At 43.0% G+C, this 25,569-nt stretch overlaps 1 protein-coding gene across 40 annotated transcripts in view; it reads right to left on the reverse strand.

The window, feature by feature from the left end:
- The window catches only part of LOC119976166 (disks large homolog 1), a 426,844-nt gene that overhangs the window by 63,655 nt on the left and 337,620 nt on the right, over positions 1 to 25,569 (reverse strand). For 39 of the 40 annotated variants that reach the window (XM_038816405.1, XM_038816435.1, XM_038816400.1 and 36 more), the window contains 2 exons: positions 12,522 to 12,678; positions 10,642 to 10,744 (listed from right to left, as the gene is read on the reverse strand). In XM_038816405.1, coding sequence (XP_038672333.1) covers positions 10,642 to 10,744; positions 12,522 to 12,678 — 260 coding nt within the window. Of the gene's footprint in view, positions 1 to 2,654; positions 2,674 to 10,641; positions 10,745 to 12,521; positions 12,679 to 25,569 lie in introns of those variants that run through there. The other variant, XM_038816433.1, reaches the window with a different exon arrangement.

Below are 25,569 nucleotides of genomic sequence, written 5' to 3' on the forward strand. Positions count from 1 at the left end.
CTATAAAACTTCTCAAATACTTTACTAATCTGCTTCGGGGCCACCACCAGCTGCCCCGTCCTATCCAGAACCATCTCCCTCACCGCTGCCTCCCTCCAGAGCTGACTGGCTGGCATATGTCCTGCCTTTTCCCCATATTCACGGACAGCCCCCTTCGCCCTTCTCAACCAGCGCACCATTCGAACCTCGTCTGCAACTCCTTCCTCTTGGCAGGTGACGCGGCTCAGAATCCCCAAATACCTCTCGACCACCTCTAAAGTCTATCAGTTTTTGGTGGTCCTCTCTCTCCTCCTTGTCCACCTTAGCCTTGAACGATATCACCTCCCTCCTCACTACTGTCTGCAGAGCATCCCAAACCACTGACCTCTCCCGTGCAATTGAACTCCACGTATTCCTCAATCACCTTCCCAATCTCATCACAAAAGGTCCGGAATGCAAACAACCCCACGCCCATCCTCCACCCCGCTTCGGGCTATCTCCTTCTCAAAAACCACATCCATCCAAAATCACAGTTGCTGAATACTCCGACCTCCTGACCCCAGCCAATTATGCCTTCCCCACCATGAAAAAGTCAATCCTCTAGTACACCTTGTGTACTGGGGAGAAAAACGAATACTCCAGTTCCTTCGGATGCAAGAACCTCCACAAGTCCACTCCTCCCATCTCCCTCATGAGCCCAGTCAATGGCTTTGCCCTCCCCGACTGAGGCAGCGAGTGCGGCCGAGACCTATCCACCTTCGGTTCCTGTACCATGCCCCAACCCCTCCCCTACTATCAACTCATGGGTATCCAGATGGGGGTGGCACCCAGCACCCTCTTCACAAACCCGGCAACATCCCAGTTGGGGCCAAATATGCCTGTCAGTGCCACCAACCTCCCCTCTAGCCCGCCCCCCCCCCCACCCCATCAAGACCACGTACCTCCTCCACCCCGATCTGCCATCACCTGCTCCATCTAAAACCTCATTCTCATACCCACCAATGCCGCAACCCCCCTCCCCCAAACCCTGCTATCGAACCCCAGGTGGAACACCTGACTCACATAGCCCTTCCTAAGCTGCACCTGATTCTTCACCCTCAGATGGGTCTCCTGCAGCATCACGTCGGCCTTTAAGCTCTTCAAATGTGTAAAAATCTTGATCTCTTCACCGGTACCCCTAACCCCTCACGTTCCGCGCCGCTATTCTGATCAGGGGGCCGCTCAACCCGCGCCCCTCCTATCCGCCATCATCTTAACCCCAGGCTCTGTTCCGCAGGCCAGACCCACCCCATCCCTTTATCACCGTCGGACCCGCCCCCACCTCCCTCCCAGATCAGCCATATAAGCTGACATCATCATTACTTTATGTTATGATCGCAGTCGAGAACAGGAACTGTGTTTTAGGAGAATATGAAATCTCAGTTACAGTTGGAAGAACGAAGCCACAAGATTTCAAAGCTTAAACAAAACAAAACATGCTTAAACGAAACTAAATGTCCGGTTTTATTCCTTTTTGTAGACTTTGTAGCAGTCGGATAAAAAAAAAAGAGTGGTGTTCTAGACTATTTCTGACGGCATTTAAGAGTCAACCACACTGCTGTGTGTCTGGAGTCACATGTAGGCCAGACCAGGTAAGAACCCAGGTTTCCTTCTCTAAATGGCACGAGTGAACCAGATGGGTTTTCCGACAATTGGCAATGGTTTCATGGTCATCATTAGACTTTTAATTCCAGATGATTTATAGAATTCAAATTCCACCATCAAAGCTAGGTCCGTAGAGCATTGCCCTTGGTCTCTGGATTACTAGACAATACCACTACACCACTGTCTCCATGTCCCATTATTTAGTGTGATGTAAATCTGCTTCTGGTGGACCGACAGTTTAAAAGGTCTAAAATTAAAAAGGAAGCGCTCCTTGGAGCGAATGCAAAAACTTTAAACAGAAGTTGCTCTGGGCTAAAAGTGGAGACATTTCATTGGTGGCTCCTTTCTAATGGTGTTAAAGCAACTGCTGCGGACTGAGTTGAAGAACTAAATAATGTACGTCATGTGCCAGAAGAGGAGGATGACATGTTTCACTTGCGGCCATGATTTACTGTCTTTACAGCAGCTGGCAACAATGAATTTGTTAGTGGATTATTGAATGACAATTAGCAAAAATGCCACTTTTAGAGCATCATTTTGTAATTGTTTATTCATTTCATACTTTGTGAAACTGGAAATACTGTGCAACAGTTAAATAATAGTAAAGTATTAATGTTACTTTCTCCTTTCCTGCCACAAGAAAGAATAATCTCACCACCTCCAATATTGTGTTATCCAGGATCTTGAGGGTCTAAATTGACTCTGGTCGATGCCAGGACATTAGTCTTTTATTTTCCATGGAGCAACACACACCTGGACATTCTCTGCCTGTGAAAGGGACCTAAGCTCAGGCCTCCCATGTGTTAATAAAACAGACTATTTCACAGAAAATCAAATGATACTCTTATTTAAAAGAACAGTACATAAAGCAAAAGCTATTGGCACTGACAACAGCCAGGCAGTAGTACTGATGACTTGTGCTCCAGAACTATCTGTACCTCTTGCAAAGCTGTTCCAGTACAGCTACAATACTAGCATCTAGCCAGGAATGTAGTAAGTTGCCCAAAATAATAGGACACATCCAATCTAACCTGTTGCTGCCTCATCAGTCTGCACTCTCTCATGGGTAAAAGGACGGAAGGTGTCATCGGCAGTGGACCCAGGTGGCACTTACACAGCAATGACCTGCTCGCTTGGGTTCTGCCACGATCACCATCTTCTCTAGGGCAATTCATGAGGATATCAAATGCTGGCATTGCCAGTGGTGCCCATATCCTATGAAAGAATAAAAAAGCAATATCTCTTTCCTTTTTTTTGTATATTTCTTTTTTGTAGAAATATGTAAGCAATCTTTGATCAGAAATAACTTGCATTTATGATGTTCCGTGTATCAAAGAATATCCAAGAACTTTCTGCGATAGAGAAATGGATAACAATTGGGTATCAAGTGGTGACAATGAAAACATAGAATCAGTGCAGAAAGGGGCCATTCAGCCCATCGAGTCTGCACTGGTGTGAGTTTGAAAGAGTACCCCACTTTCCTGCCCTATCCCTGTAACCCCACCTAATCTGAAAATCCCTGGACATTAAGGGGCAAATTAGCATGGCCAATCCATCTAACCAGTGCATCTTTGGACTGTCGGAGGAAATTGGATTACCCTGAGGAAACCCAGGCAGACATTTGGAAAATGTGCAAACTCCACAGTCAGTCAGCCAAGGCCACAATGGAACCCACTTGGGGTGAACACCATTTGGAGGAAGCAAGAAGGGTGGCAAGGGTGCAGCATGTACTTTGGTGGAGGCCTAAAATGTCCATCAAGGGTGCGACCAAGAGTGGCTTGGTAGCACCCCAGACTAGAGCGGGTTGAGTTCTAAAGGACGTAACAGCTAGACTGGGTCTGCAGCAGATGGTGAAGGAACGGACAAAAGGGAAAAACATACTTGACCTCATCCTCACCAACATGCCTGCCGCAGATGCATCTGTCCATGACAGTATTGGCAGGATTGGCCATCGCACAGTCCTCGTGGAGAAGTCCCATCTTCACATGGAGGATGTCCTCCAATCGTATTGTGTGCCACTAAAATGCGACTTCAATAATATCCAGCAACTCAAGACTAGGCATCCATAAGGCATTGTGGGCCACTGGCAGCAGCAGAATTGTACTCAACTGCAGTCAGTAATCTCATGGCCTGGCATGTCCCCCACTCTACCATTACCACCAAGCCAGTGGATCAACCCTGGTTCCAAGATTACAGGTCAGCATGCCAGGAACAAAATCAGACATACCTAAAAAAAAAAGTTCCAACCTGGGTGAAGCTACAGCACAGGACTGCTCGTGTTCCAAATAACATAGGGAGCAACTGATAGACAGAGCCAAGTGATCCCACAATAAATGAATCAGATGAAAGTTCTGCAGTCCTGCCACATCCAGGCCAAAAATGGTGGTGGACAATTAAACAACTCAATGGAGGGAGAGACTGCAACAATATCCTAAACCTCATTGATGGGGAGCCCAGCATATTAGTGCAAGAGATAAGGCTGAAACATTTGCAACAGTGTTCAGCTAAAGTGCCGAGTGCATGATCCATCTTTGCCTCCTTCGGAAGTCCCCAGCATCCGAGCAAGTCTTCAGACAATTTTGCTCCCTGGTATAAAGTTGAAGTTAAAGAACCACCACACCATAGCTGTACCCCAAGTGTTTAAAACAACTGCACATCATAACACTAGGGCAGCACTGTAGCACAGTTGCTTCACAGCTCTGGGGTTCCAGGTTCGATTCCTGACTTGGGTCACTGTCTGTGCGGAGTCTGCACGTTCTCCCTGTGTCTGCGTGGGTTTCCTTCGGGTGCTCCGGTTTCCTCCCACAGCCCAAAGATGTGCAGGTTAGGTGGATTGGCCATGATAAATTGCCCTTTGTGTCCAAAAAAGGTTAGCTGGGGTTAGGGGGATAGGGTGGAGGTGTGGGCTTAGGGTGCTCTTTGAGCCGGTGCAGACTCGATGGGCCCAATGGCCTCCGTCTGCACTGTACATTCTATGATATATCTATGATACCTATTTTTAGTATATACATTAAATACAATTTCCCTGTAATTAACTGCAACTTAATCAGAGAAAAACTGTACATTCTGTCAATAGCAATGATTAACCATGTGGAGATGAATGACTGAGTGAATATCAAGAACCAGGCAGAAAGCTGGCGTGCAATCAACCCAAAACGCAGTGTAAATATGCCAGAGTTCTCTACTGAATCTTATTAAAATATCTCTGATCAACAAGAACTTTATTGTGCTAAACCAGGTTGGGCCACTCCAAGTCCTCCACTTGCCTAACCCAACTTGAAACCAACACATATAGTGGGGGCAACAGCAATTTGTTTTCAGATGACACTTTCAACAGGATTTAAACAACATCTTTAACAGCATACCTATCAAGTAGCTACTCCATGTATGAACAGAAGCTTAATGTTACGTGACGGGACTGATACGGTCAGAAGAAAGTTAATCAAAGGTGAGTTATAAATCAAAGGCATGGTTCTCAGAAGATTCTCTGCCTGCAAAACATGTACTGTATTAGTAAAATATTTGCACTGCGGTGCTATCAGAGATTGTGTTGTTATGGGTGGAGCTCACTCTGTCTGACTGACAATAAATACAATTGACTTTGATTTGATTTATGTCACATGTACCGAGGTACAGTGAAAAGTATTTTTCTGCGGCCGAGGAACATACGCAGTACGTACATAGTGGACACAAGAATAATCAGCAGGGAACATTGACAAATAGTACATAGACAAAGCAGTGATTGGTACAGTGTGGAACAAGGGGTCAAACAAAGCAAATACATGAGCAAGAGCAGCATAGGGAATCGTGAATAGTGTTCTTACAGGGAACAGATCAGTCCGAGGGGAAGTCGTTGGGGAGACAAGTGCTGCACTTGGGGTGCAGTGGCTAAACACTGAGCAAGTCCTAACCACAGCACCCCAAACCTGGACGAGACTCCTCAGCAGTTGGTACAAGGCAATGTGGACAAATGTAATGCAATTATGACAGGACTGTTAATGCCGTGGCTGGCAGGCAATTACAGAGAAATTACACAGAACACCATGAACAGAGGGAGTATAATCCTTTGGTTGAACACTCAGCAACTCCCAGCCACAACATTCTAATTTTACATTTCAATTTTAAACATATGCTTTAACAACAGGTTCAGAGTATTTCATGCATGTTTACTGTCATTGCAAACCATGTTTATGACCATTTCAGCCACTGTGTTGTAACACTTGTGGGCAGTTGTATTAATTGAACAAAATGAATATGATCGGATGTCAAGTACAGTGATACATGCACACAGTTCTGGAAATTTGAAGGAAATGTCCCCTTATAGACATTTGTTTTGTACAACTGTATGGTGGCCTAATAATATTTTTGGGTTAGTCTATAACTGAACCTGAAGTAAGTGCTTTGAGGATCAAGAACTATGTTTAACAGATGGCCCTGAGTTGCTGCACTGTGTCTTGTGAGCAGACAGCTGTCTTAACTGCCGTACACACCAAAATGCCATTTCTAATTAAACAACAACAATTTAACCAACTGTGCAAGTTAATATTTATTTTTCCCTGGCATGTTACTCAGTGTTGTTCGCATATGGATCTTGATGGCATGCTGGGCAAGATTCATAAGTCATTTCCTTTCCTCAACACCCGCTCCTCAAAGCAATTTGCTCAGCTGAAGATAATGTAATATTCAAATTAATTAACTTTCCCTGGGGCAAATATGTATCACCAGCATTGTTACATGCGAGTTGAGAAAATTAGATGTCTTGTGTTGGCACAGGAAAAGTCTGTAACTGAGAATGGAATGGAAAACCATGAACCACAGCTTTGAGAGGCACTCTGTAGATTTCAAATTGTTTGACTATCATAGAATGAGAAAAAGGCTATTTAGTCCAAAGAGTTGACTGACATTCCTCGACCAGTCATTATATGCCTTTACGTGGCCTTCCCACACATGAAGCCTTCAAGAAACTTCTCCACTCCCAAACATTTGGGTCAAACTCCAGGCATTCAAACTTGCAGCTCACAATTAATGTCTGACAGCTGTATCCTGAAGATGCTCAGTCAATGGTCATGAAAGCACATGAAGCCACAAGTACAGTATGCCATAGTGAAATAGTAATTCTCAACAATTGCTGGTGTCAGCTATGCAGTGTAATTATCTAGAGAAGCTGACATCTAACTGATGATTACTCACGGGCACATCTGATAAAAGGATGAGTCAGGTTAAAAGGTAGACAGTCATAAGAAATAGGAGGCGGCGGCCATTTAGCCCCCTTGAGGCTGTTCCAGCATTCAAGATGATCATCAGTGATCTCATTCTGACTTTAACTCCACTTTTCTGCCTGACCCTTCCCCAGAGCACTCAGAGCATTTCCATCGTAAATCAAAATCCTAACTCAACCTTGAATACATTCAATGATTCAGCTTCCATTGCTCCCTGGGGAGAAGTTTGATCGTCAGAAAATAAATTCCTCCTCATTTAGTGGGAGACCTAATGACTAGTTCTAGATTTTCTGAAAAAGTGAAACACACATTTGGCTCCTACCCTGTCAAGACCCCTCAGAATCTTCTATGTTTCAATAAGATCACTTTTAATTTTTCTAAATTCCAATGAGGATAGGCCTAACCCATTCAACCTTCCTCCATCTGACAGCCTATTCATCCCAGGAATACGCCTAATGAACCTTCTCTGAACAGCTTCCAATGCAAGTATATCCCTCTTATGGAGACTAAAGCTGTACACAGTACATCAGGTGTGGCCTCACCAATATCCTGAACAACTGTAGCAGGACTTCCCTATGTTTATACCCCAACCTCTTGCAATAAAGACCAACATTTAATTTGCCTTCCTAATTACTTTCTATGCCTGCATACGAACTTGTGATTCTTTTGCGAGCCAGACACCACAACTTGTGGCTCTCTCTCCCAATTTAAATAACATTCTTCCTTATTCTTCCCAACAAATTGAATAACCTCACATTTCTCGCATTATACTCCATCTGTCAAACTTCTTCCCATTCACTTAACCTATCTACATCCCTTTGCACACTCTGTAACCTCCTCACTGTGGTGATATGCCTATAGCCTATATCATAGATGGATGGTGTGCAACCTCCAACCAGCAGGTGGCGGTGCAGGCACACCATGCGCTCTCTAGACCAAGGTCTTGTGACCAGGGACTCCCATATGAGGGGAGACACATCCGGCCACCTTGAGAAGATTGAGAAGGTAATAAGTTGTACAAAACTCTGGTGCGGCCGCATTTGGAGTATTGCGTGCAGTTCTGGTCGCCGCATTATAGGAAGGATGTGGAAGCATTGGAAAGGGTACAGAGGAGATTTACCAGGATGTTGCCTGGTATGGAGGGAAGATCTTACGAGGAAAGGCTGAGGGACTTGAGGCTGTTTTCGTTAGAGAGAAGGTGGTTAAGAGGTGACTTAATTGAGGCATACAAGATGATCAGAGGATTAGATAGGGTGGACAGTGAGAGCCTTTTTCCTCGGATGGTGATGTCTAGCACGAGGGGACAAAGCTTTAAATTGAGGGAGATAGATATAGGACAGATGTCAGAGGTAGGTTCTTTACTCAGAGTAGTAAGTGTGTGGAATGCCCTGCCTGCAACAGTAGTGGACTCGCTAACACTAAACGCATTCAAATTGTCATTGGATAGGCATATGGATGATAAGGGAATAGTGTAGATGGGCTATAGAGGGGTCTCACAGGTCGGCGCAACATCGAGGGCCGAAGGGCCTGTACTGCGCTGTAATGTTCTATGTTCTAAGATATACAAGTGAGTGGTCGGTGCTAGGTGCGGACTCCAGAGAGTAATAAGCAGACTCCATGATAACATGCTCTAACAGATTGCTACCACACGAGACTCAATAAAAGATTCTGGTTTGGACCAGTCAAAGTCTTTGGTGGATTCCTTCGTAAGGCACAAAGGACCAAACACAACACCACAAATTACCTTCCTACTTTTCTTTACATCATCAGCAAATTTGCTTACAATACAGTCAGCACCTTCATCCAAATAATGAATATAGACCATAAATAGTTGAGATCGCAACACCAGTGATATTCCAGTAGTTACAGATGGTCATCCCCGACTCTCCTTTCCCTGTTAGTTTGCCAATTATCTACCCATGCTTAAATAATCATCCCCAACACCACGTGTAGTAACATTTTATGTGGCACCGTATCAACTCCTTTTTGGAGGATACACCTGGACTGGTTCCCCTTTATCCACCTTGCTTGTTACATCCTCAAAGAACTCAGGCAATTACGAGGCTAGGAAGTCATTTTAAAATACTGTTGCTTTTGAAGTGTTGGGCCAATTGAACTCACCAAAGAGAAGTTAAAATAATTTTTAAAAATACATCTATATCAATATTGACCTGCCCCATTCCAAAAATGAGTTTGGGGTCTCATCCTTGGTTTATCCATGAATAGTATATTTTTCCTACTAAACCCTGCTTTTCAGGGAAAAACATTGTACAGGCACGACAGGTGGTGGGGCCTGAGGCTTTTTCAACAGAATGATTTGACAAAGGGGAAAACAGTCAGATGTAAAGTAGAGCAACAGATTTCCAAAATTATTTAGGTAACCTGTTAATTATGAAATGAAAAGAAAATTGCTTATTGTCGCAAGTAGGCTTCAAATGAAGTTACTGTGAAAAGCCCCTAGTAGCAGCAAACACAAGACAATTGCAGCACGCACTGATTAGACATTCATCATAACCTATAAACTAATGGCTAGGTTACTGCAATTACAGGCAGTGACATATCTTGAATTATCTTGAAAAGAATTTCCTCATCTACTTGCAGTTTCTGCTGCAACGCACAAAGTGGATTGGCTGCACCAAATTTCAGCTTATGATCTCCCTCAATTTCAAAGCCCGTGGCAAACTATCTGCTTCTAAAGCAAAGTCATACCTCTGTCAGGAAGCAAAGGTTGGGCCTTCTTCTTGCATCAGTACGTTTACAATGTCTACCAATGCCAAGGTAGTATTATCAAAAATATGGAGTTAATAAGATCAATTTAAAGCAGAGTACATCAACTTCTTAGATACAGTTGTTTTCCCATGTATTATTAATACTGTACTAACATAGAATCATGGAATTTACAGTGCTGAAGGAGGCCATTTGGCCCATCGAGTCTGCACCAGCACCCTACTTAAGCCCACACCTCCGTCCCATCCCCGTAACCCAGCAACCCCACCCAACCCTTTTGGACATGAAGGGCAATTTATTATTGCCAATCCACCTAACCTGCACACCTTTGGACTGCGGAAGGAAACCGGAGCAGCCGGAGGAAACCGACAAAGACACGGGGAGAACATGCAGACTCTGCACAGACAGTGACCCAAGCCGGGAATAGATCCTGGGACCCTGGAGCTGTGCAGCAACAGTGTTAGCCACTGTGCTACCATGCCGGTGTTATATCGAGGTGTTAATGTTAATATCCAGGTGTTTAATGGTTGCAGAAGAGACTTTGTGGTTGTATATTGTCTCCATTTTTCAGACCCATTTCAGTAATTTTAGTCTCCAGTTGCCTTCTTGACGGGCCACAATAATACATGTTTACTTAGATGAAGCTTAAATGCAAACAAAATGACCACATGCAGATTAATTTACAATCTCTGAACATAAACCAACTAGTAAAAACCGCACGGGTGAAAAACATTTAATTTCAAATGTAATTGTCGAGGGATGATTCACTAAACAATTTATAGATATAGAATTAATACATTGGAAAGGATACCTTCAACATAGACAGACTAAAACCCAAACTATGTTGGTTAGCAACTAATAGGAAACAAATATCGTCATCATTGGACATTCTACAGGTCCGCATCAGGATACAACCAATAGCAAACACAATTAGCTAAATTCCAAATTTAGTGTTTTAATGTTTTGCTCAAGGACTTCTCAGTAAACAGTGTCACATACGGACATTTACAAAACTAAAAGCAAAATATTGATTTGACCTTTGAATGCAGATTAACCGATCCAGAATACTCACCCTCTGGTCTGTATTGTGCTACAATAGTGACAGCTTGCCCGGCATTTTTTAGTGCTGCTGCAGCCTGTTCGTGGGTGGCACTCCGCAGGTCAATACCGTTTACCTGCATCAAAGACAGTCTACATTTTGAAGTGAACACTCAAAATTATCCTGTATTCCTCTGATTATTTCACAATTCAGGAAGTATCTGGTCTTTCCAATATTCAAAAAATGCAGCATATATATCAATCACATTATAATTATGTATTAAACTGGATTTTTAAATTGAGACAGAAGTTACTTATCTTTTACATAGGAGAGATCAATATTCCGAAACAGTTTTAGCTCACTGCCTCCCAACAGTGGAGTGCAAAGGGGGAGCAGCTTTTTTCAGTCAACCCATTGAGATCAAAAAGAAACTGACAACGTTACCGCTCCTAATTCAGAATGTCGAGTGAGGATATGATCAGGCTCTGCTGCAATTAAGTAATCAGTTAACATTCAGTGTTGAGATTTAAAACATCAGCTATAAATGGGAATGTAGTGAGCCTTGCTGCACCAGAGCCGAGATCTGCAGGAGAGGAAATGAAGGGGCTCATGGAGAGGAGGAAGGCCGATATCATGGTCTTCACCTCTCTGATTGCACGGCGCCGAATTTTGCTGGAGTGGCGGCCGGCATTGTCACTGGGGGTAGCAGCATGGTTGGGTGACCTGTATGACTTCCTGTGGTTAGAGAAGATAAAGTATGAGTTAAGGGGCTCAGCAGGGGAGTTTGAGAAAAGGTGGGGGATGTTTGTGCCCGGTTTGAGGAGAGGAGAAATTGGTGTGAAGGGAACGTGATGTGCCTGCATTCTGCATTGATTCTTTGTTCGATTTAGATGGCTTTCAATTGACATCCTAAACCATATAGATTGCTGATCTGAGGAACTACCCACTTCAACAATTCCATAAAGTTGGATGGTGCTTTGCAAAAAAAAAAGAGAAACCCAAAATGCCCAAAAGGCACAGGATTAAAGCGGTCTAGATCGCCTTGAATCGAGCTTGTGCGGATTGCCTTGATTATTGCGAAGAAATTATTTTTTCAAGCATGGATTTTTGGTGATGGAGATGTGATTGTGTGTCCAACAATAAAAGTACTTCATTCTGCTTCAGTTATTCCACATCCATCAGCAAAAGCCGTGATTTTCACAGTAACTTAATTGCAGTGTTAATGTAAGCCTACTTGTGACAATAATAAAGATTATTATTATAATTTGATGATCTTTCAGTCTCAACTTTATACGGAATTGAGAACAATTGTCTTTTGTAGCTAAACATATTTTTTAATTCCTCTAGAACTGATAAGAGATATGCATTGCCATAACCAACATTGCTAGGTTTTACTATTTCAGTCTCAAATTTAACGTGTTTGTTGAAAATCTTTTTTGACTTGCGGACTGGAAACTAACATTACTGTCATCAGATCTGTTGTTTTTTTTCCCTCAGAATCCAGTACTGTTCATGCTGGCTCATAACATTAAATGCTAGTGGTGACCATATCACTTTATAAATAATGCCTATGCTTGTGGAAATCTATATCTTAAAAGAAGTTGAGGTTAAATTGAACAATACTGATTTGGTACACATTTCATAGACGCTCCCCCAGTTCATGCGCAGTTGTGATGGGATTTTTCTATTCAACGCACAAATAACAGAAAATTCCTCAGTAGGTCATTGAGATTTTAATGGATGTATAAAAAATTAATGGGAGTTCATTGATGGGCTTGGGAAAGTGTGTTAAAATGGGTAGGAAACAAGCTCATGGGTATGGGAATTCCAGCAAATTGCACTAGGTTATCGGAAAATAACAAAATTCAAACTTCTGAAGGGCAGAAGGACAAATCAAAAATATGAGATTGTACCGAAATAATTCTGTCCCCTTTTCTCAGTTCACCGCTCAGGTCAGCTGGGCCTCCTGCCAATATGAAGGAAATAAAAATTCCTTCCCCATCTTCACCACCGACTATATTAAAACCTAGGCCTGTTGATCCTCGATGCAGCACCACCTTTCTGGGTTCCCTGGAAAGACAAAGGTAATCAAAGATGCAGGTAACCAAACATCCCTCACAATTAATTTAATCGAGTTAACATTGCAGCAAAATGCGTTCTCCTGCATTGGGAGAAACTCGCTGGACAAGCGTTAATGGCTGGAGAGATTCTTAGAAATTCCTTGCTGAAATAGATAAAGGGCATTATACAGTGGTAGAGTGAAGTTCAACAAGTTGGTTCACTGGACTTGCTTTCATCCATTCCCACTTTTGGGGACAGAAGTGAATGAGGAAAAGTTAGGAAACAGCAAGCTAGAGTGATCAGTGGAAAATATATTTTGCTCTTCAACATGACATTCAGTAATTATAAATAAGAATTTGTGGAAGGGCTTCAAAGTTTTTACCTAATCCCAGTTGGGACAGCAACAGGGAAAATGAGCCAGCATTCTTGCTACTGATACCTACTAGTTAGACCAAGTCAGAATCAGGATCAGCTGAGATGTTGTCAAATGGCTTGTAGACACTCACCATCAAGGTGCAACTAAATAATGATTGTTTGGCACAGAGTGCTCGGAATGTGCACTAAAACAGTATTTCCTCCAATGCTCAAAAGGAATCCAGAGAGGCAATATGAATCAAAGAACTGTATATGCTGTAACTCCTAACCGGAGATCTGGATTCTCTCCAGGCCATTGCATATGATTTGCAGAGCATGTGGAGTGAACATATTGTTGTTATATCGGCAAAGGGAAAGAGGAGAAAGAAGAAAGCTAATCTAAAAGATTCAACAAGATCATGGAATCGTGTGTACCTGCAATTAACGGCAGAAGGCTCAATATTACAGTGTTTGGATCTATTTGCTGCAAGACTTGGACAACATTCAGGCTCGAGCTGATAAGAGGCAAGTAACATTTGTGCCACACAAGTGCAGGCAATGACCATTTCCAAGAGGAGAGAATCTAACTAATTTCCCGTGACATTGTGACATCATCACCAAAATCCACCACCATCAACATCTTGGTGGTCATCACTGACCAGAAACTGAACCAGCCACATAAATACTGTGGCTACAAGAACAGGTCAGAAACTGTGAATTTTGTGCCAAATAACTCACCTAGTGACTCCCCAAGCCAGTCCACCATCTACCAGGTGTAACTCAAGAGCATTGTGGGATACTCTCTACTTTTCTAGACAAATGCAGCTCCAATACTCAAGAAGCTGAACACCATATCACAAAGCAGTACCGCTTGATTGGCCCTCCACCACAGGGAAACAGCAACTAGCACCATCTACAACATGCACTAAAAAAAAATTGACTAAAGCTCATTTTTATAGCATTTTCTAATCCAATGGTCCCTGCTACCTCGAAGAACAAGGGCAGGATACCTCCAAAAGAAAAACAAAATACTGTGGATGCTGGAAACTTGAAATAAAAACAGAAAATGTTGGTAATACTGGAAGCATCTGTGGAGAAAGAAACAGTTTGGTGACCTCATCTATTGAACTCGAATGCTAAACCGGTTTCTCTCTCTATGGATGCTGACTACTACATCTAAGTCATGAAGCATCCGGACTTAAAAATATATAACTTCCTTCATTGTTGCTGTGTGAAAGTCCTGGAACACCCACCCTACAAGCACTGTGACAGCACACTGACAACAGCAGTTCAGCACCATCTTCACAAGAGCAATTAGGGATGAACAATAAATACTGGCAAGGCCAACACCCTGATTGAACAAAACTAAAAACAAAAATTTTTCTTTATTAACAATGACAAATTCCTTATATCCCTACTTCTTATATGCGGAGTCGCCACAGTGGCACAGCAGCTAGCACTGCTACATCACAGCGCTAGGTACCTGGGTTCAATTCCAGCCTTGTGACTGACTACTTGTGTGGAGTTTGCACTTTCTCCCAGTGTTTGAGTGAGTTTTTCTGTGGCCGCTTCGGTTTCCTCCCACAGTCCAAAGATGTGTAGATTAGGTGGATTGGCCATGCTAAATTTCCCCTTAGTGTCCAAGTGGTTAGGTGGGGTTACTGGATTACGGGGATGTGGTGGGAGCATAGGCCCAGGTAGGGTGCTCTTTCTAAGGGTCAGTGAAGACTCGATGGGACAAATGACCTCCTTCTGCACTGTAGGGATTCTACGATTCTCGGCTTTCATGGCTTTCCAAAACTCAAACATAACTTGATTTTAAATAAATATTGTACTGTGCTTTTAATAAGAATGCATCAATGAATTCACATTGGTTTAAAAGGAAGAAGCAATCCACTTAAGCATCTCATGGTTATAATATCACGCTATGGCTCAAAATAAATATGATTGAGCATTGCATTTTGTAGGTTAAGATAACAAAGCTGAAATGCAGTTTCTGCTGATATTGATTTGAAGACATTAGATTAGATACGACTCCTTTTGAAGCTTGATTGATTGACACATGTACCGAAGTACAATGAAAATATTTTTCTGTGGCCAAGGGAACGTATACAGTACGCACATAGTAGACAAGAAGAATAATCGACAGAATACATTGACAAATGGTACATTGACAAATAGTGATTGATTACAGTGCGGAACAAGGGCAAAAAAAGCAAACACATGAGTAAAGAACAGCATAGAATGTAGTGAGCTGTCTGCCTTCCTGAGGCAGTGGGAGGTGTAGACAGAATCAATGGGAGGGTGGCAAGCATGTGCGATGTGCTGAGTTCACGACACTCTGTTTCTTGCGATCTTGGGCCGAGCAGTTGCCAGACCAAGCTGTGATGCATCTGGTTAGGATGCTCTCTATAGCATCTGTAGAAGTTGGAGAGAGTTGATGCAGATATGCCAAATTTATTTAGCTTCTGTAGGAAGTAAAGACATTGTTGGGTTTTCTTGACTGTTGCATCAACATGAGTGAACCAGGACAGACTTGGTGATGGTGACCCCCAGGACCTTAAAGTTATCGACCATCTCCACTTTGGAGCCATTGATGTAGGGCATGGGGTGTGTGTGTGTGTGTGTGTGTGTGTGTGTGTGCCGTGCCGTGCTACGCTTCCTGAAGTCGATGATCAGCTCCTTGGTCTTTCGGACATTTCTCATACAGTTTAAAGTTGTTTACCCTGACATTGGTATTACTGTCCTGTTGAGTGCAAGACAAAAAGCTTTGACAAAATGTACTTTTTTAATAACTGGGTCAGCATTAATTGCCCAATTGCCCTTGAAGCTGATGAGGAGGCCTTCCTGAAGTGCTGTTGCCCATGTGAAGTGGGTACCTTAGGAAGTTCCAAGATTTTAACACAATGGAAGTGAATGGATGGAGATGCAGCTTCAAGAAAGGACAGTGTGTGACTTGGAGGGGAGCTCGTGGGGGCCTGCTGCCTAGTAAATAGTGGACAGGCTTTGGAGAGTCAGGATCAGAGTTACTTGGCACAAAACTCCCAGCTTTCTTGAGCTGCTCTTGTAGCTACTGTATTGCACTGGGATGCAAAATAGAAAATGCTGGATATACCGAGCACATCAGGCAGCATCGGTGAAGTGAGAAACAGAGTCACGTTTCAGGTCAGTGACCTTACATCAGTACTGGGAAGAGTTAAAGATGTAATAGGTTTTTAATAAAGGGTGGGTGGGACAAGGCCAAAGGAAGAACTGTAATAGGGTAAAGGACGGAAGACATTGAACCAGAGAGGACCAGGGAGAACTATGATTGGCCAAGAAACACAGAAACAAATGATAGGCTGAGAGTATGTGGCCTTCTCTCTGAAAAGAAAATAAGATAAAACCCGAAGCATGCAAAGAAAAGGAAACAAAATTGGGAGTTGGGGGAAGAACAATGTTTATGGTCTGTGATTAGTGTCTGGAAAGTACCTAATCAACAGAGGAGGTGCTGTTGCTCAGGCTCACGTTGCATTTTGCTATAACTGTACAGGATGCCAAGGGCAGAGATGTCAGTGTGACAGCAAGTTGAAGAATTAAAATGGCAGTTCTCTGGAAGCTCGGGAGTCATGCAGGAGGACTGGGCACATCATTGGTTTTGGTCTTTCTTTTCCTACCCATCACCATTCCCTTTGGTCTTGTCTTTCTATCTCTCCTGGCTTCTACCCTACAGACTTTACTTTGGCCTTATCCCACCCACTCTTTGATCAAAACCTCTGACTTTTCATAGTTCTGATGAAAGGTCATCAACTTGAAACGTTAACTCTGTTGTTCTCTCTGCAGGTGCTGCCTGAGTCGAGTATTTCCACAGCCTTTATTTCAGGCATCCAGCATTTGCAATATTATGCTTTTTGATTTATGTGGCTGGCCCAGGTTACCTTTTTGGTCAGGGATGATATCCAAGATGCCGATGGTCGGTCCTTGCTGAATCAGAAAACTGACTGGAGTTTCTGAGAGATCAGTTGTTTCACCCTCAATGAATTTCACAACACTAGTTTGGATTGGATGGAGAGATGGAATCTAAATAAGTGGCTGGGGTGGTGGGAGAAGAGAGAGCAAGGAGTCACCCCCAAGAAAGCTAAAATATGCTTGACCTTTAGGCAGTATACATTGAAGGAGGTCAAAGCGGAAGATGATCACTCACAACATTGCACTCTTGCATTTTTCCTTCAAAACTGCTGTTCAGCATGATCAACATCAGAGGGCAGCAAATTTCTGCATTCTTAATCAAGTGCTGCTTTATAAAAGTTAATGGCAATCCAACTACAGCTCTTCAAAGATAGATACATAGATGTAGGTAGATTAATCTTGGATTTCTATAGCATCGTTCATGATCTCAGGCTACCCCAAAGTGCTTTACAGCAAATGATTTATCTTTGTAATGTAGTCACCGCTGTCATGCAAGGAAAGGTAGCAGCTAATTTGTGCATAATAAAGAACCAACAGTAAAATTATACTGATCACATCATCTGTGTTTGTCAATGTTGGTTGAGGGATAACTATTGACCAGGACAGGGGAGAATTTTCCTGCACTTCTCTGAAGAAGTTGAATGGGATGGTTTACGTCTAGCCAAGGGGAAAGATGGGCAATTGCATTTTGAATCTTGGCTTAATGTTTCATCTGAAAAATGACATCTCCCTCAGTACGTGCTGGAAGTGTCAGTCTCTGGCGAGGGACTTGAAGGCCTTTTGATCCAGGTGCAAGAGCACTCCCCACCGAGCCATGGCTCACACACATTCTTGGGAGCATCATACACCAAATACCAAAACTTAAACAATTTATCTAACTACTTAGATTAAAACTAAATGGAAGATTAATTACATTTGTTTCAGTGACCATGTCAGGTAAGCTTCGGGTATAAGGTCAATGGTTCTTGGTCAATGGCGCTTCCACTGAAGCAGGAGCTCGCAAATTACTTCACAAGGTTCGAGAAATATTTCTTGCTCTCTAGACTCTCCAATTCAGGTGTGCCCTGGAATAGTTTACAACGATCACACTGCCCTTACCATATCAGCAAGAGAAAAACTGTGTTGAGTAAGAGCACTCTCAACCTAAATTAGGTGTAGTCCCTTCAACTCAATCCTTGACATTAACTGCTTAATGTTTGGGGGAATAAACTAGTGCTGAGTTTGTACTATTCGCAATGAGGAGTTTGGATAATCTGCACTAATCTTCCCGACAAACACTGGTTAACCGATATGGAAATGAGCAAAAGCCAAATCCCAATCCCAGATTGAGTTTAACAAGTGATATTCAAAAGTACACAAGCCATTAAATAAATTAACATCCTTCAGATATGAATACATGATAATACCAACTTGGACAAACTTCATCAATTTTATTCAATTTAAATTATATCCCCACTCAGTATAATATCGTGTTCAACAGCATTTCAATTTTCACTTCTTGAATAATGTATTATGCCCAGTGACCATATGAATGCATTTGTACAGTTATTTCAACTGTGCCAAATACAGCTTCAATATGTTTAAATTTGTATCTAGATTGGAGGGGGGGGGGGGGGGGGAGGAGGAAAGAGTTGTAACGTGATCAGATTGCAGGAGCGGCTGCATTTTTGCAAGCTCCGAGTCTGCTCACCTTTTAATCCTTTATCTGATCCTAGTGCACATTTCAGACTATTTGGAGGGGGTATATCTCTTGCACTTTGTCCCTGGATGATCCGGTTTGGTGTTGTGCGATGAGGTGCAAATTTAAATCATAGAGAATCCTCAGCTTGACCATGCCGTTTGGGGTTGGCTGAGGCCCATCTTGTATCAGTGTTGTTGCTGTTGAGTGGGCTATTGCCTCGGCAGTGCTGTGTATATTGGGATGATGGTCGCCGTTGAAAATGTTAATCTGGATGAGGATCTCTGCTCAGTGTTGCAGGTCTTTTGAGCTCACTTTGAGGAACAGCGAGATATCCTTGGGAGAATAGAGGCGGTGCAGGAGAGAATACTTGTATATGATAGAGCACTTTCCCTGCTAAGGGCTTGCCTTCAATTCATTGTGATCTTGCTGCATGGTATGTTGTCTGGCCTGGAGGGTTCGGGAGATAGGGGCTGGACAATCACAGTCCGTGAGCTCTGTCCCTGGTGAGAAGTGAGCAGCGAGTTCCTGATGGGGTTTAAAAATTGGCTTATCGGAGAGAGACTGTTGTCCATGCTGCCACATTATTGGAGCCCTTCCATTGTGTGGGGGTCAGTTTGATGGGGTGTTAAGCGTCCTCCTCCAAGTGGTCTTATACGAGTATCCTGGGCTAGGTCAGGTCTGGTGCTGTGGTTGGGTTTTCAATGTGGAAACAGTCTCTGTTGAGACAACGCTGTCATTTTCCTTAATACCCTTGTGTTGGCATGCAGTGCAAGACAGTGGCTAATATTCCCAGGTCAGTTTAGGCGTTGTTCACTTTGGGGTTTGTCTTTCTTCTTCTCTTCCCCTGGGTGAGCAAATCCTGGTCCGGGCACCCCCCAGATTCTGCTGAGCAATCTTTAACTGTAAATGGGGGTGGTGCAATGCACTGGGCATGGGGGAGGTGCAGGATCGGTTGAGGTATCAGTTTTGGGTGTGCTGGGTGTACAGACTCCAGTGAGTCAGAATGTGTTTGGCTAGTCCAGGTCTGGTGCTGTGGTTGGTACCCTATTGCCTTCTGGAGTTCGGGATGTGCCTTGTTGAAGGCACTTATTTGGGATATCCCGTGAGGCTGGGTTTTGCTTCTTCTATGCACGGGGTCCGGGGATTGAGCAGAGTCCTGTAATTTGGTTGATATCCTGTTCCCCCTAATGATCTGGACGCTTCCTTGTTTGAATGAGCAGTTTGTTCTCTTCTTCATTAGTGGGTAATAGGCATGCGCTGGGGGTATATGGACTTATGGCGTGGTCCTGATCCTTTGTTATCCTGTGATCCCACCCGTGGTTGTTCTCGTTCCTTTCTGTTTTTGAGAGGTGTTGACAACACAGATCATAATCCAAACATTTTGCTACCGGCCCTCTGTATAAACGTATGGAATGATGTTGATTCTGTACTAAGCCCGAGACTGGGGTTATGTTGCGTTGAGATACATGTATGTAACACACGGCAGCAGTGGTTAGCACTATTGCATCATAACTCTAGGGGCTCGGGCTCTAATCCCGGCTTGGGTCACTGTCTTTGCGGAGTCTGCATGTTCTCCCAGTGTCTGCGTGGGTTTCCTCCGGGTGCTCCGGTTTCGTCCCTCAAGTCCCGAAAGATGTGCTTGTTCGGTGAATTGGAATTCTGAATTCTCCCTCAGTGCACCTGAACAGGCACAGTGCATGGCGACATGGGGATTTTCACAGTAACGTGATTGCAGTGTTAATGTAAGCCTACTTGTGACACTAATATAGATTATTACTATTACTTCTGTTGTAAGTTTCCTTATTTTCAGAGAATGGGGATAAAGAATTAGTGATTGGTTCCTGCATGGGTGCAGATGGGCCTGGTTTTCGAGGAGAGGAGGTTGTAGTGCATTAATGGTGCCTCTGGCACTGGAGTGGAGGGAGATATATATTGGTGCGTATCTGAACATGGTGCAAAAAGTGTATCCAGAACTCAGTGGTGATGGTGAGCAATTGCTGCTTGGGAAGGTGTGCACCATCTTACCATGTTTTCATAGCCTTATCCTGGTTCTCCCTTGTTCTCTAGTTGGGCTTATAAAGTTATGTCTAATGATTGTATCGAGCTGGTTATGCTGCTGTTCTCCTGCCGCCCTCTGTATCCATGTATGCGGAGCCTTTTTGTTTTGCTTGCTGTGCTGTATCATTCTTGTGCTTATGTCGCTTTGTTTTTGAAAATGTAAAACCTTAATAAGCATACTTTAAAAAAAATTGTTTCTAGATACATCACTTACTAACTTGCTCGGCAAATCGCAAACTCCCGCAGAATTGGATTGGTTTTGTTTATTCCCCAGCAACAGGCAGCTAGGTCCCGACCTCAAGCCTCCCTGCGGCTGAGAGCAAACTCTCCTCCATTCCTTTCTGCAACAAGGTTAGCTTGCATTCTGCAGCTATGTTGATTCAAATAATTCATACTCATCAGATAAAAATGGAAATCAAATCTAGCCAGCAGACTCATTTCATAGCTGCGAGGCAGAGAACCTTTTCAGAAGAAACTCAATCTCACTCCCAGACTATGTGGTTTTGCATGACACTCCAAAGTACATAAGCCATTAAACGCAAGGCTATCAAAACCCATCAAAAATAATTTGCACTTGTATAATACTCAGAGGATAGTAAAGATGCTTCATAGGAGCATCAGACACAAAATGGCAATGGGCCAAAGCAGGAGACATTAAGGAAGGCAATTTGGTCAAAGAGGTGGGTTGTAAAGTGGGTTTTCAACTACGACAGCATCGTCAGGAAATTCCAGAGACAGCTGAAAGCTGCCAGTGATGGGATGAACAAGAGATCAGAGTTGGAGGAATGCAGAGCCCTTGTACAGTTAAACTTTATAGACACGAGGAGTGATAATACAAACATGGGATTGTGAATCTTAAGATGGAGGTGTTAAATGCATCCAAGACAAATTCTGAAGTCCGAAACAGGTCAAAGATATTTTTCCTTGTCAATAGGTTTATTCACAGGATGCAGCATCATAGATCTCTGCCCAACTATTGACAACATTCCACATTGTATTCTCAGTCCTCAATCAAACAATGCCCATTGCCTGTGTACCTTTAGCAACATTATCAACCAACCATTAACATGGAGGACAAAGGTCCAATAAAAATCTGAGCACAGGGGAAATGGAAGAATGAAACTTCATGTTGAGTTACAAAATGGCCAACAGTGTTTTAGATAAATTTTAACTCATGGAGGGAGGGTCAAAGATGAAGGGCTGACTGGGAAAGCATTGAAATAGTGAATTGTGAATGCAACAAAAGTATGGATGGAGGTGAAGTTAGGCAGTCTTGGTGGTCTAGAGAAAGCGGAGTCAAAAGCTCAGAACAGGGTCAGATAGAACATTAATAACTTACACAATTTATACAGCATTTTTAGCCTAATGAAACATCACAAGATACTTCTCAGGAGCATTATTAAACAAAGGATGATACCGAGCCACATGAGGAGATAGAGGTCAGATGACCAAAAGCTTGGTCAAACAGGTAGGTTTTATAATAATAATAATTCTTGTCACAAGTGGGCTTACATTAACACTGCAATGAAGTTAATGTGAAAAGCCCCTAGTCACCACATTCCGGCGCCTGTTCGGGTACACAAAGGGAGAATTCAGAATGTCCAAATTACCCAACAGCACGTCTTTGGGCACTTGTGGGACGAAACCGGAGCACCCTGAGGAAACCCCAGCAGACACAGGGAGAATGTGCAGACTCCATACAGCCTGTGACCCAAGCTGGGAATTGAACCTGGGACCCTGGTGCTGTGAAGCAATAGTGCTAACCACTGTGCTACCGTGAAGAAATGTCACTGCTGCCTCATGGCGCCGAGGACCAGGGATCGATCCTGGCCCCAGGTCACGGTCCATGTGCAGTATGCACATTCTCCCGTGTCTGCAACGTTCTCATCCCCACAACCCAAAGATGTGTAGGGAAGGTGAATTGGCCATTCTAAATTGCCCCTTAATTCGAAAAAAAAATAATTGAGTACTCTAAATTTTTTTTTTATAAAGATTTTAAGAAATGCCTTAGTGAGGTAAGCATAGGCAGGAATTCCAGAGATTGCAGCCTCTGCAGCTGAAGGCACAGCAGCCAATAGCAGAGTGATTAAAATCAGGGATGCCCAAGAGGGTAGAATTAGAGGAGTGCAGATAGAGGATTGTGAGGTTGGAGGAGGTGACTTAGAAAAAGGAAGGACAAATCCATGGAGGGATAGGAAAACGAGGATGAGAATTTTTAAATCAGGATATTGCTTGACTGGGAGCCAATGAAGCTCAATGAGCGAGGCGATAGGGGAATGGGACTTGCTGTAGCTTAAGACACGGGTAGAGTTTTGCATGACCTCAAGTTTAGAGGGTGAACTTTGGGAGACCAGCCAGGAGTGCACTGGAATAGCTGAGTCTAGAGGTAATAACGTTTTAAAAGTGAGGGCTTCAGAAGCAGCTGAGCTGAGCTGGGGCAAAATCAATATTATGTAGGTGGAAATAAGTGGTTTTAAGAGATTAAATGAATGAGGTTGGAAACTCATCTCAGGATGAAATGTGACACCAAGCTTGCTAACTGGCAAGCTTAATCCCAATGTGTGGCAAACTAGTCTGGTTCAGCCTGAGTGTGGCGCTATAGTGGGGGAATGGAATCAGTGGCTAGGGACCAAGGATCCTATCACCACAACCACTTTTTCAATACTATAATCAAATCTCTGCCAATATTAATATCTCATCAATGTAAAGGTGCGACACAGCATCGCAATGTACAAAGGCCCCAGAAACAGCAACTATAATTATCCTTTAGAAGCATATAATGAGAAGCAACTGGCAGTACAGATAAACCTTCTGTAATCTTTCAAGGATATGGAAACCACTTACTTTCTCTGCGGGCAATTGTCACAGCAAAATTTCTTTTTGCCTTCAGAACTTTAAATCCCAAGTTAACCAAATTCTGATTATCACTGGTCAGCTTTCTTCCTCTCCATGATTCCCAAAAACTCAGCACTTGGGATCAGAACTGAAATGATCAGTGGGGACAAGGCAGCTTGACCACTGCCATGTAGTGGAGGAATTGTCTTTTATATGTGCTGAAATATCAAATGTTGAGGGCAGCCGACTCCAGAGAATCCAATTATCTGATCCAAGTAATGCAATGTATTTAATCACCTTCAGTACATGTAACCACTGTTCAAGGCAGAACACTTCAATGCGTGATCCTGACAAGCATAAACAATTCCCCACTCAGCTGTTTCCATTGCTCAGCATTTCTGAATGTAGTTTTTATCCAGAAAGAGCCTGCCATCCATCAATTTAATAGGCTCTTATAAAAGATTCCATTCTCTTTTTGAAATGGCAGTAGAGTCTTGGCCCTCTCAACCTTCAGGGTCTGGCTTTCTCCTCCTGGCCCTCAGAAGCCATGGTCTCCTTGCCAACTGTAGTGCTTCAATCATTGTCTCAACTGAGGTCAACTTACTCAGCATGAACAAAAGTACAGAGGATGCTGGAAATCGGAATTAAACACAAAATAGTTAACACTTCAAGCTGACAACCTATCTATTGTGATAGGGTGGAAAGCAGAAGTGATTCCATATCTAAAAGGGACTCAGCATAAAACATAGCTCTCATCTGGACTGGAGGAGAAAATGCATGCTCCATATCTTCTAAGAGCAGCAGGGACCCAGGGACTAGAACATTTTCTGTTTGCTTCCAGCTCTGCAGTTCAAAGGCTCAAGTCAGACCATGAGAAACGTTTGGTTAGATTTGTGAAATAGTCTGGAAATATTTTTGGCACATCCATGCAATCAGGATGGACAAGTCTTGAATCAGGGATCGGTTTCCTTATTTCAATATTTTTCAGCAGGTGTTAAGAAGAAAAGTGGCACGATTTATCAATACTGATTTTCCGAATAGCAAGTGAGACTTCAATTGAGAGAATGAGGTTAAGCTCCCACTGTCACTTTGACATAGCCACCTTTTAAAAATTAATCATAGGAAGAGTGGAACTGGTGGAGCTTTCGGCAGGGGAATGTCATCCCACCTTTGAACCCCAAACTCCAGCCAACCCGTTCAGCTCTTCATTGGAAATATGGGCCTTGGTGCTTCCAAACACCTGGGGGGGGGGGGGGGGGGGGGGGGGTCGGGTCCTTATTTTGAAAAGTTTTCATTGCATATTTTATTAGGACATAAAGTAGTATAAGAATGTGGTTAATTGAGGCCTAGACTGTGGGGAAAAAAAATGACAATTTTAATAAGCACATTATGTAGCAGACATGCTTACTGTAACAGAAGACAATGATTTTTTTTCACACATGATACCAATATGTATTTTTCCAACTCAGCACTTCACAAATAATCTGCAATACTGGTGATACTTCTTGCAAAGTGATTTACATGTTCTAATATTGAAAATGCAACAGTACAGGCTATACTGCAGATAGTATTTAGCATATTAAATTGACTTTAAAAATATAAAATCATATGGTTCAAGTGCATTCGGCAACAGATGTACCATCTGCACAGTTTCTAAAAAAGGACTTTGTCCATTAAAAAAATCCTAATGAGGTGATTTTGCATCTGAATCACAGTTGCCCAAGGCACCAGATACAGTAATGCTGTGTTCAAAAGTTCAGTTTTCATTCACGATGAATCAAATCACTTCCAACTTATTTACACAAACTCCACTTGAAGGAAACCAGCTAATTTTGAAAACACTCAAAAAGGACCTCTGAAGGGATTTTGCAGCTTCCTCACAGGCAAACACATCAAATTGACTGTCTCCCTCCAAGTGGGCAAAATGGAAGCTTTGCTTTGAATCAGTGGATGGGTTGGAACAGCAGCTAAATAGACACATCGCCGAGCTTAACCTTTTCTAAATTGAGTGCATCTTCTCACCT

Source organism: Scyliorhinus canicula, chromosome 13 (assembly GCF_902713615.1).
Source record: "Scyliorhinus canicula chromosome 13, sScyCan1.1, whole genome shotgun sequence".
Taxonomy (NCBI): domain Eukaryota; kingdom Metazoa; phylum Chordata; class Chondrichthyes; order Carcharhiniformes; family Scyliorhinidae; genus Scyliorhinus; species Scyliorhinus canicula.